Raw genomic sequence first — 12975 nt, 5'->3', positions numbered from 1 at the left:
ATACCTACATGTAGGAGCTAAAACCCACAATAGCAGCTTCCCACAGTGTCGCTTATGAATGTTGAAAACATCAGATGTGGATTGATTGTGTGAAGTTTTACCTACGTGAGCTTTGTGATTGGATGACTGCATGTTTTTAGTAGGCTGGGCTAATGAAGGATGTAGACTGTCTAATTGATTTCCTACAGCAGCGTACATGGCAGGAAATTTAATAGAACTGGAATAAAAAGTAATAAAAGATGTTCCGCTCATCTTTCAAATTTTTCTCAGAAAAGAAGATATTTTGCTTGCAACTACCTCAAATTATTGTTAATGACTTGTTTCTTCTGTTACATCACGAAGTTGTGTGAGGAACTGAGGTAATACCAGTCTTTGCAAACAGAAGCTGCTGTGATCAGGAATGTTGAACAAGGAGATGATGATGTAGAGCAGGGGGGAAAAGTCATTAGGCACTATCTATTTATAGTGGGATGATGCAGGAAAAGCAATTGTCCTGCACGTCTGGGAGGTGATCTGTGATGGCAAGTTTCTGTCTAATTGCCACCCGTCTGTATAGAGGCTGCGCTCATATCACTGTGAGCAAGGAGCTTCCTTGCTGTGAGTTTGTTAACCCCATGACACCTAGGGGCAAGACTGCCATGTGCATTAGCAGTGACATTTCGAGACACTGACCATTAGGGATTTAAGTGGATGACATTCGGTTTTATCAGTGAAAAAAAAAAATCTTCGTCGGTTTAGACGTGAGCATAGCATAATATGAAATCGTTGGAATTTATTTGACTTGTATGAAATGGGATACAATGATTTCATGTTCACTGCATACAAGTAGTATTTCAAGTAAACACAAATTAATGGTCATAATCAAGGATTCTAGAAAAGGATGTAACAGTTGCTCACAGGATGGATACATCAGCCCAATTCTTGGTGCCATAAAGGAGGCACTTCTAGTGTTCTAGTTTATAATGACAATTACCTTATGGCGTAGGAAGAAATGTAAATACTACTTTCATTCATGGTATTAAATACAAACAAAATATTAGGAGAAACAAGGGCCACACTATCATGATATTATACTTTATCCATCTAAAACATTTGAATGTGAAAGGGTCTGACAGAAGATGGCCAATTCAAAACATGTAAAAGAGTTGTAGTGTAAAAGAAAAAATGAGAATGAAATCACTTCTAAAGCAGTAATAGATGCCTTTGGCTTAGTTTTGCCCTTAGTGCGGTTGTAATTCAAAATTATTTGTTCAGTGCAATTATCAAATTACGTGTTGAGGGTAGTTACAATTACAGGGAATTACAAGTGTTATCAATTGACTTCAAGTAATGCAAAACCTCTCTTGACTCACATGCACATGATTACAGACTGTTTTTCAGTTTCAGTCCATGAATTGCAATTCTATCCATTTCTGTGTTTAATATGTTGGGTAATGGATCCAAAGGAAAAACAACTGATCAATACATCTCCACAGGATGTTGACCTCTTATTTTGCCCGCAAGCAAATAAGTGTTTTAATGGATTTCTAAAACTTTACTGTTGCAGGTAGCATTCATGCATTAAACGCATAACCCCTTAAAACCAGTATACCATATGTATTCATATGCAAAAAATATGGTGATCCAGTTGTGTGGAAATCAATGATGTGGCATTATCAAAAACAGAGATGATACCTTGGAAGGTGAACATGTCATTCCATGTTATTTGTGTTCAAGTAGTAAAATGTTTAAAGGGTGATTTTTGCTTTTCACCAACAAGAAAAATCAATCATGAGCACATGATGTGGATTCTAAAGACAGGGTGATATTGTTGTTGCCTCAGAACTTTCCCATGGGATTACAAAAAAAAAATGTTGTGATTCTAAGAAATCTAAGTAAACACCAAAATCTCCTGCTAGAAGCCAATGCTAAGTACAGCCCTCATTAATTTGCTGCAAAAGTTATAGGCCTACTATCTTTACTTCACCTTCAGTTCAATTTGATTTTATTGCCCATTCCTGGAAATTTCTTTTGTTTGCATGCATGCATCAGAACACAGCAGTGAATGCATAGATGATAAAATGCATTCATACAAGACACAGGTATAGCTTATCTACATAGGAATACAAGGGATATAATACTGTGATATCAATATCAATACAGTGTTGGAAATATGTGACATTAGATCAAGGAAGTATTGAGTTGTACTGAGTCTACCTTGTGTAGGTTGTATTGGGCATGCATGCAGGTGTGTTATGTGTGTCAAAATAAGTGATTGTATAAAAGTTTTAAAAGATATGAGTGAGTGTGAGTGTATGTGTGTGGCAAAATGAGTGACTGTATGAGAGTTTTAAAAGTTATGGCATTATTTTTTTTTTCTTGGTTAGAATAAATGACGCAAATTTGATGAGTGTAGATTTGTGTGCAAGCCAGTCGGCCAGTTGTGAGGTAGTAATGTCTCATCTCGTGTGCATATATGTTAGTTTACTGGTATCACACTTTTGTGACAAGTAAACTTTAAAAGTCCATGACTTTCTTAATATTTTGCTAGTTCTTACCAATTTGTACAATTCTGTATTAAAGGTTGAACCTTATTAATTAAAGTCAGTGACAACATAGAGTGGAGTTTCTCTTTGAAAGTTTGCCTCATCTGTCACTCCTCTGATGAGATGGCGGCGGAGATTTATAAGCCTTGGCCTGGCTTTGGAGGAGATACCTCTCTGCTAAGCATTCTAGTTTTTCTTGGCTGTCTGATGTAGTCTTCCTCAACTGCCAGATACCTCACCCATTCCCCTCCTCCCTTCCCCCTTCTGTGGACTTGAGGATTGCATTTGATATCCGATGGGAGCCGATGATGGTTGATGTCGGACGGGGGGTGGGCAGGGGGAGAGATGGCAAGACTCGACTTATCAACTTCATTACTCCTTATCGATGGTGAGCTGGAGGATGCGTGCGAGTATTCCCGTAAATTGGATACTCCATCAGAACTGTTGCATTTCTTTATGCAACTTTTTGTTAACGTTCTCTCGCTCTAACCATGCGGAGAATGAACCTGATTCTCGACCTACCGCATGCCCCCTTTTTGTGTGCCGTTGAAGTGGGGCTCCTCTAGGCTCTGGTTGCTTTCTTATTTCTTTAATTTTGCACTTCTCTTTCTGCTGTGTGTTTTCCTTCTGTTCATTGTTCAACCTTCCAGAAATTGTCAGGTTGTGGTGTGGCACAAATGCAAGTTCTGGGCGCCCTCAATGCATGACATTCATGGGGATGATGGCAGATATTTTAGAGCTATCCATATGCATGTCTGTGTGCGTAAATTCTCATTTTTATTTGGTTATCTGTGATCATTTTTGAAAGCTGTTTAAAAAAAAAACCCAAGAAATTCTGAAAGTTGATGGCATTAAAAATTGATCATATTCCCATACTTTTGTCGCATTTAATGTGTAATCTCTTTCGGTACTGTAGTGTGTTCCTACTCTTGAAAGGATATACAAAAGAGTTGATGTGTGAATCTTAAGTCCATGTGATAAGGGCTTAAATTCTAACGTCAGTAATTGCTGCAAGAAATGGTAGACAGATGATAAATTCAGTTGAATTATTCACATTCTGTGCACTGCTTATAACAAAGAGAAAAGAAATCACATGGTGATATCCCAAGTGTCTGCAACATGTCATAGCCAGCACATGGCAAGTCTTGCAGTGCCCTTTTCCCGAACCCACTGTAGCCTTATCGAGGCCAGCACGGTTGGTTAATAGATATTGACGCGCGGCAGCAATGGAGGGAGGAAGAACGGGGAAAATCGATGGCCTGCAGTAATCACCTGCAGTAATCACAGATTGGGCAGAGCTTCTGAAGGTAGTGGAAGAAGGCTGATTCACGGAGGCAGCAGGCAGGAGGGCTCGGCAGCCCCTCAAGAACAGGAAGGAAGAAGGGGCAGGAGTACTTCTGGATTGTGGATCGGAAGAGGCTTAAAGGACAAGTTCACTTTCATATACATGTGGATTGGGAGAATGCAGCAATATTAGTAGAATACATCAGCGAAAGTTTGAGGAAAATGAGACAATCCGTTCAAAAGTTATGAATTTTTGAAGTTTTAATGCCGCCATCGCTGGATGAGAAGACTACTACATCCTATGATGTCACTTGTGTAGAACAATATAGGCCTAAAGAAAATATCAAGAAAATTCAACATATGTTCACTTTTAGCGCATGAGGAAAGAGCACTTGACTTACCTCTTTTAGAAGGCAGGGGGTATGATATTACCCTTAACGTGCAACAGTAACAAGTCCAGGGAATGTGTACTTTTTGAAAAAAAATATATGAAATTTTGTGGAATTCTCTTCATATTTTCCTTATTGTTCTCTGCATGTTACATCATGAAGTGTAGTAGTCTTCTCATCCAGCAGAAATGTTAAGATTCATAACTTATGAATGGATTGTCCAATTTTCCTCAAACTTTCCCTCAAAATGTTTTGATATTGCTTATTGCTTATGAAACTATGGTCGCTGTGTACACACAAGTGTCGGAGTGTGCGATGAACTGATTTGAAAAGCGCGGGGTGAAAGCTCCCAATAATTCAAGATATCGGGTACACTGCAAATTTCGCTACCCAGTGTGTTTCTACTGAGAATCCTCCCTCGCATCACCACGCATCGACCACCTCAAAAGGCGGACGACGGAGCACCTCGCATCACCGCGCATCGCCGCGCATCACCGTGTATCACTGCGCATCACCTCGCATCGCCTCGCATCGCCTCGCATCGCCTCGCATCGCCTCGCATCACCTCGAATTTTCATTGCTCAGTAGAAACACACTCATTGTCTGCTTCTCTTATGCTGCTTAGAAAAGGCGCGGAAAACGGTTTCTCTGTGGTATTGTGTGGATGGAATCCTGATATGACGATCTCCCCTTTAAGTGACACTGCTATGTCTGGTGCATCCAAGCAGTACATTCTCTGCTACTTTAGCAAAGGAGGGGCTGCCCAGACCTGGACCTGAACATGATATGATTGAATATAACCTGAAGCCTGGTTGCAAAGGCCACACAAGACAAATAAACTAACATTCTTCCCATATTTTTTCCCCAGAATCCACATTTTTGGGTGTCAAGTTTTGTTGAAATTAGTCAGAGTGGAGGTCAGTGGAGTAGAGCTTTTCTTTCCATGGACTGATGTAGGATTAAGTTTGCGGCGACTGAGTGGTGTGAGAATCTAGTGTCGAATGCAGGCGGTCGGCTTGGCAGTCGGCACGAACCTGGGTTCTGATTTCAGTGAAATGAGAACACTCTGGAATGCACGGCATGGAAAACCTACACAAAGGCACAGTGTGTAAATTCAGTCGGGGTTAGTTCATGGGTCTCATAAAGGGGGAAAGGTGTGAATCAGAAAAGCAACAATAACATGCCAACCATAGGTAATTGAAGCAAATTTGTCAGGAAAATGAAAAGGAACCAAATCCAGGAAAGAGATTGACAACTGTAAACCGAATACTACTTAACCTATGACCCCTTTAGAAACACAGACTTGACAACAGAAAGTAGATTGTAACTAAGCCATTCATTTTGTATTCTTTTGATTATAACCATGGCAATTTGTAGAGTAGTCTCAATATTAGTGAAGTTGCTTGAAGACTGTACCTCAAGACTAACTCTGAATAATAATAAATTGATATATGGTACAGAAGGCCTACTTGTATATCAAAGTGGAAAAGATTTTTCATAATGCAGAAATATTCATTTCAACTGCTTGATGAATAAAAGTAAAGTCTGGAGTGATTTTACTGGAAGCTCATTTTCCTTGATATCATTCGTATAAATAGGCCTATATGTTTTTTTTTTTTGAAAGGCCCTTGGAAAAATGACCTTTAGGATTATGCAGAACAGTTACCTTCAATATACTTTGCTCATGCTGAAAAGGGAAAATTTTAGAGGATTAGGCTTACTGTCGCAAGCCTTCATGAAAATGAAGGAGAAATAGTTGGCATTTTTCATTCATAGCTTTCTGTTATATTCTGTAGTAAACAACTGAAGTAAAAAAGAATTCGGTTAAAAAAAAGAAGATGAAATTATGGTAGGATTTGTGTTCTGCCTTGCAAAATCACTACTGAGATACAACAGTTCAGCAGGCATGTGATGTATTAATCTGTTCTCTTGTAACTCCATCCGGATATATTGGTGTCACATTGCATGGTTGCATGGATAGCAAACTTTCCTTTGTTTAGCATGAATGCATTTTATGGAAGTATTTAAAAAGTAACTTACCATTCAGAATTATTCTGTGGTTGATACAGCGAAGACGCCATCAGATAATCTGAGTCTTGCTATTCTTCTTCTTCTTCTTCTTCTTTCTTTTTTTTTTTTTGGGGGGGGGTCCTTGTTGCGGAAGTACAGAATCCAAACATGATACAGTAGCTCTATCACACAAGTTTACAGAATGAAGTGCATTTACTGTTTTCATTTGTTGTGCCATTGTAGCTGATTAAGGGGATCACAAGGACAGATGTTTTGCCTCATGTATTTTGTCTTGAATGGAAATATTTCTTGCTTGTATATAGCCATGTACATTTTTAAAGGTTTACTGTGCAATCATATGGAAATATGAAGCTAGCAATATATCTTGCCGTTGAAAGAATACTGCAAATGTGACTGTGGCTGTTCACTGTGTAATGATTGAACAAAAACAGAGAACAGTGATGGCAGAAATCGGTGAAGAAACAATTCACTTACTTGAATTTGTCACGTCTCTCAACGGTGTAGAATATAAGGCATGTAATACCACATGAGTTATCTGTTTATCTGTCAAGATAAAGGCAGAAAAAAAAAGACATTCCATTCTATGAGTAGAGTTGTGAGTCAGACCAGAGATTCTGATCCCCATTTGATGGATGGTACAAGGTCAAAAGTTTGGGACCAACACAGTGGTTGGTATACCCAAGCCTGCCCATCTTGAAAATCACTGTTCGCCCTCGTTGAGTTGCGGCTCTTTGCCTAGAACCAGCAAAAATCAATCACTGAATGGTACATGTAGGATGGCCCAGTCTGCAATGCCCTGTCACAACTCCCAGGACGCCATATTTACATTCCCCTTGTAGAATGCTGTTTTGAAATATGACTAATATATCACAAAGTGCAGTTGCCTGTGGTAATATGGCAGATTTGAATTGCCTGATCACAACAATAAGGTCAAAGTTGCACCATATCTGGTTGTGCTGTATTTGTTTTTGCCTGGGGAGAAATATTTTTCCTCCTTTTTTACTTTAAAAAAATGGTTTAAAAAATACCTGTGGGTGTTTTCCTGCATATTTAACAAACTGTTGTGTTTTAGTTTTCATGGGAGTTGGTACAAGTCGCACTCAAGTAGTTACTGGTCAGACTTTTCTCTGTGAAGTCTGTTCGGGACAAAAGAAATGAGATTCGTGCAATATGGCTATACTTCACAAGCTGCTGGCTGGTTTTGTGTTCTTAAAGGATTTATTCTGGTAATTTTCACACAAGCAAATTCATATTCACGTAATGCACTGAGAGACGATGGTACAGTCCAGATAATGTTGTTAATACATCCTATGAAATTTGAAAGTAGTTGGTGTGCTTTTTAAAGGACCTTCAAGTTGATGAAGCTGGTGAGATCAAACAGAACCGATCATACATTGTAGATCACAATTTATTTTATTGGATAAGCGTGGATTGATGTTGAGCAGTGTGTAGTTTTGGTTCCACATGCCTCACAAGTAAAATGGGAGTATGTGTTTATTCTTGTCATCACACCTGATATTGGTGAAAGGAAACAATCTTTCCTGTTTTCAGGTCGTGTTTCAGATCACATTTTGCCACAGAAGGGAGCAAATAATGTATTTTTTTCCTCCTCACTCCAATCATTCGGATCTTCTCCAGCATACCATTTTCTCTGGAGGCAGTGATGGGAGGGATTCAGGGGACTCCTGCCGTGGTGTCCTCCAGGATGTGACAGGATTCATTAGGTTCCTGCTGGGCTCACTTAGCTCTTGCATCCATCCAGCTTCTACAGCATGATGTTTTAAACTTAACCCATTGTCTCCCGAGATGCCGTAGTTTCCTATAGAGTTTGTACCTAGCACACCCAGTTGCCAGCAAGCTGTGGGTTAACTGTGCAGTGCATTATCGGCTTGCCTCCTACTCCTCTCTGTGTTACCATGGAAATGAAACATAGCTTGAAACCATTCTTGAAACCATGCAGAAGCCAGACTTTGCAGCAATTGAGCTTGAATGTCATCATCCCAATTATGTGAGTGATTCTGTGCACTCAATCCAGAATGGAAGCATTCTCTTGTTGAGATTTTTAAAAAAACAAACACAAAGTATGTGCATATATGTGATTTTAGTAGGCAGTAAATGAAAGAAAGAGTAAAAGTTGCATTTATGTGATGGGCATTACCTCTTTGATTGTGACACAAACAGGAGTGAGACTTGCACGTCAATAATCAGGACATTTCCTCCCCCAAGAAAGAAGATGACAACCAACTAGGAAAGAAACTGAAGAATGAGCTAAATTTGTCCGAATTTTATTCTAAGAGCGAACATGAATTGCATGCGAGAACTGTGAAGCTCAAGCCACACATTGCACCTCATTTGGGACCTCACAAGGCTACCCTTTGCAGCTGCCCATCCACCATTACTAAGTCATCTTCCAACAGGTCCGAATGCCACCGCATCTTGAATTCCGACCACTGTGATGACTTAATCAGATTATTAAAGAAGAGACCTTGATGGAATTCCCATCACGCTCGTGTGATGAGGGAGTTCAGTTTAGTTAGGCGCGAGATCAACTCCCTCCCATAACCTCCCGGTTCGCCACCAGACTCGCTGTCTCTGGGCCTGGTGTGGATGCGATCAGGTTGCTCCCTCATCGATTACCACCCTCTCACAAACAACGCGGTTCTCTCCCTATCATCACTTTCAGCTGGGGCACCTGTTTAGCTGCTACTTTATTTACAGTTTTGTGGCATTTTTTTAAAGAATTAGTTTGTGCTTAAAGATTTAACTTTTCACATTACCAAATGATTGTGCAAAGTGGGAAATTTTTTGTGGTACTGGTAATTTCTAAGATTTGAGTGAGCGTGCAAAGCTTTGATGCATACAACTGTACACCAGCTCTTGCTGAAAGCAAGTCTTTTTATGAAGCATGTCATTTCCTCTTGGAACATTATTTGTTGTCCACCAATTCACAAACTTTGGAAAACTTTGCATTTTAATCTTTTCAATAGTGTGTATGTGAGTTGAAAGATCATATTCTGCATGACGAGGATGACTAATTGTGTTGCTTGCATCTCTTTCAAGATCCTGTCAAGGATTACTTGATCATTCATGACATTTCTCCATATTTCATTCCAGAATTCTTGTATGGCAGACATTCCATGTAGAACATTCTTTCCCCAATTTCTTCTCTCTATATTACCATGATGATACACATGTCACACCCACCTGTAATGTGACAGGTTGTAATTATCAAGTCTTGACTATGAATCTACAGGCAAACTCTGTCTGTTGTAGAGAATGCTGATTTTGCCTTCTGCTCCTTAACGTATATATGTTCAATCTTCAGAGAGGTGCTACAATGAATGACCCTTTGACAAAAAAGAAAAGAAAAAGGAATTTTATCTCAATGTGATAGATGCATTGAGTGAAACGATTGATTTTTCAGTGCAACAGAACCGTGAAAAGTGAAGAGTGAAGTCCTAGGAAGTATTACAGAGAAAGCTTGTTACCATATGAATGTCAGTGAGTCATCTAACGTGGCATTCCGTAGGGACTTTGAAAGGGCTCTCTTAGTCAGAAGACTGTGATTTTGGCTCCCATAGAATTCTGTATTTGTGTGTGTGTAAACTGGATATACCAAAATATTTTTGACAGGACTGAATGGCTTAATTTCATATCACAAGTGATATGAAATTACAGAATATATTTGATTGTATCTTAAATAGGGTCATGAAGAGAGATTGTAGAGAAAATATGCCAAGCAGGAGTTGTTCAACATTCTTTATGATATGAATTTCATGTGACCTGAAAGGCCTAGGTTGCCTCCTGGATTAAACAGGAGACGCAAGGCAAAGACCAAGGACAATACAAAATAATATGTCAATACATCTTACATGATAAAAAACACACTCAGCAATTACAGTTACATAATCATGAACAAATCGGCAAAAAAAAAAATACATCTATACACAAACAAATCAAAATATGCAATATTTGATTCTAAAACATACATTTCTATCTTAATAATACCATGATGCCTATAAACAAAGTATAGTAATCAAAACTAGATGTTACAGCCATGTGAACAAAAGAAGTATTAAGTATCCCTGTAAAAGGCCATGTAAGCAGCCTCCCCAGCTCCCAGATCATTATAGTTGAGGATCCATAAAAGGGATATAACATAATCATAATCTGTAATTATGTCTCCTAGCAACAAAATAACACAATTCTTGCTCTGAAACTGTCATTCTCTCTTTGAAGTTGTACATTGTAAGTGCTGTGTACGTCACTTTGAAATTGATACCTTTTTTTTTTTACTGTAGTTTTGTTTTCCTCTTCAAACATTAATTGAGGCTGTTAGCGATTTTACTCCACAAAAAGGTATCGATTCTGGGTAGGTGTCATGCCACAGTCATTAACATCCTTTCCTCTTCCCAGAGAAATTAATGTCATACCAAGAACTAAGTCAAAGATCTGTAAAGATGTTGGTTTAATAAATAGAGATACAAGTGGTGTATGAAGTGCTATTAGGTGATAATGTAGCCATGCCAATTAGCATAATGTCGAGCAAGATATTTTTGCGGCATGAAATTTTTGCGAATCGGAGCCGATGGCCTTTTTCGCCCGAAGAAATTTTTGTGAATTGTCACTGGCATTCAATGCATATAGTGAAAACAAGGACTTTTGCATGCATTTTAATCTTGTGAATCTTGCCTCTTGCAAAATTGATATGCACACGACTATTTCTCTTTTTACAGTATGTATGATTGTAATTTGGTGAAAATGTGCAATACTCTGATATTCCAAATCTTTCGTATTTTCATCAGAATTCAGTGGAACTTTCCTCATTCTGTTTGTTCTACTCTCCTCTATTCGTTAATGATGATATGAGCGTGGTCCGGACGATTCCTTTAAGCAAATACATGTTTTGACCTCTCATCATCTCTGTCAATTACTGATGGTATCTCTTCTTCTTGTGTCCTATCTCTTTGTCTGGTACAGGACATGCTTGACCAGCTGATAGTGATGAAGCTGCCCAACGTGCTGACCATCGCCAAGGATCCACTCAGCGAGGAGGCCCTGATCGAGGTCCAGAAGGTCCTGCTCCTCATGCTCGGCTGCGCCGTTCAAAGTGACAAGAAGGAGCTCTTCATTGAGCGGATCAAGCGGCTAGATCTCGACGTCCAGCAGGAGATCGTCGTGCACATCCAGGAGGTTGGTAGTAATTTGGGTTGCTTTGGGAATAAATGGACTGACCTTTTGTTATGATAATGATTGCATTAAAGGCAAAGCATAGTTCTCAAAAGGGCTCAAAATTCATCTTCCACCATTTGGAATTTTCTTGCAATACATCAAAAAGGTCTTCGAAGAAAACTTGTCTGGCTGATGCGATTTGCCAGAATAATGACTTATTTTTAAATATTTTGAGATCAAAACATCATGACTGATATTCCTTAAGCAGAGATCTTCCCATTCAGTAGTGGGAGGGTAGAATGTTGCGTGATGATCGCTTGTGCCTACCAATCCTATTTCCCAACAAGCTACATGCAATTCACTCTTGTGCAGAAGATTGATGGCTGCTGCTGTGGCCTGATTTGTCGATTATTGATAATCAATAATTCAACATTATGTAGCAGCCATGATCGCGTTTGCTCTGAGCTTGCAATACTTGCAGTGTACCTTAAGGCTAATATTTCACATTTTTGCTGTTTTCCAACTGAAGTCATGTTATCACAGTGTTATTTCACACATTTCTTTTGCAATTGTGTCCATTTTAGATAAAAAATAGACAGTTTTTGCAGGGGTATAGAAGCTATGTTTTACTGTTAACGAAACATAGCCTATGTAGATTAATTAGGCACTGTGCTGTAGAGTATCATGTCTTCATAGTTTCTGCCAATGCTAGGTACATGTACAAAACTAAAAGTGAATGTCAATCCAGAATATGAATGCTTCACAGCGATGCGTGACTGGTCAAGTTATATGAATGTCTCATGAATTTGCATGAATGCAAACCTAGTTACAACTATGACTCCACACAAACTGTATGAAGCAAGGTGAAAAATAAAGAACACAAAGGTGATCATCATGTCTGAGACCTTTCCATGCTCTCTGAACTCTATGACTGTGGAAGTACAAAGGATTTGGTTCAGTCAGCCTAACATAGAAGTAGAATGCCTGTATCATGGCAGAGTATCACTGATATCTTGTCATGGCTGGCTGATTGCATTGTAATGAAGTTTTTCCCCATACTGCTTTTTCGAAAAGTCAAGCTTCCTGCTATTTCAGAATCAGAAAAAAAGGAGAAGAAAGCCCCTATCTTTAGAAATGTTGAATGATAAACACATACCTTACATTAATGCACTTAAGTATGTTAAAATTACATTTAAAACATTAGTTCTGTGTTGCAAATCATTTGTGCAACTGCAGGGATGTTCCCTGTTAGCCCTGGTTTGAATAGCGAAGACAGATATAGACTTGCGAGGGAGCCATTCGTCACTCCCGAGAAGGAAATTACTGGCAGCGCCCAACAGGAAGAAGGAGGGGAAAGGGGGACAGAGTTTCATTCAGTTGGGTTTTATGACAAATCTGATCGTGATGCGGCACAATTCACGTTTTCACTCGCTGCCGGCCACCCCTCGCTCGGTAGTGACGCAAAACGCCGCGCAGACCGGCACTGGAGCTCCGCCGCGATATCTTTGGCGCAAATTATGGAGCGTAATTTGTCTACGCTGCAGAGTGTCAACAGATTCTGCTCTGGACAAATG

General features: G+C 39.3%; 1 protein-coding gene across 1 annotated transcript in view; it reads left to right on the top strand.

Moving 5' to 3' along the window:
- The window catches only part of LOC139722774 (girdin-like), a 107714-nt gene that overhangs the window by 45509 nt on the left and 49230 nt on the right, over positions 1-12975 (top strand). The window contains exon 4 of the mRNA XM_071634060.1: positions 11210-11422. Coding sequence (XP_071490161.1) covers positions 11210-11422 — 213 coding nt within the window. The remainder of the gene's footprint in view (positions 1-11209; positions 11423-12975) is intronic.

The sequence above is a fragment of the Diadema antillarum genome, unplaced genomic scaffold, assembly GCF_040938485.1.
Source record: "Diadema antillarum isolate AM-2024a unplaced genomic scaffold, OU_Dant_1.0 scf00000171, whole genome shotgun sequence".
NCBI lineage: Eukaryota > Metazoa > Echinodermata > Echinoidea > Diadematoida > Diadematidae > Diadema > Diadema antillarum.
This window is presented reverse-complemented; position numbering and strand designations above follow the sequence as displayed.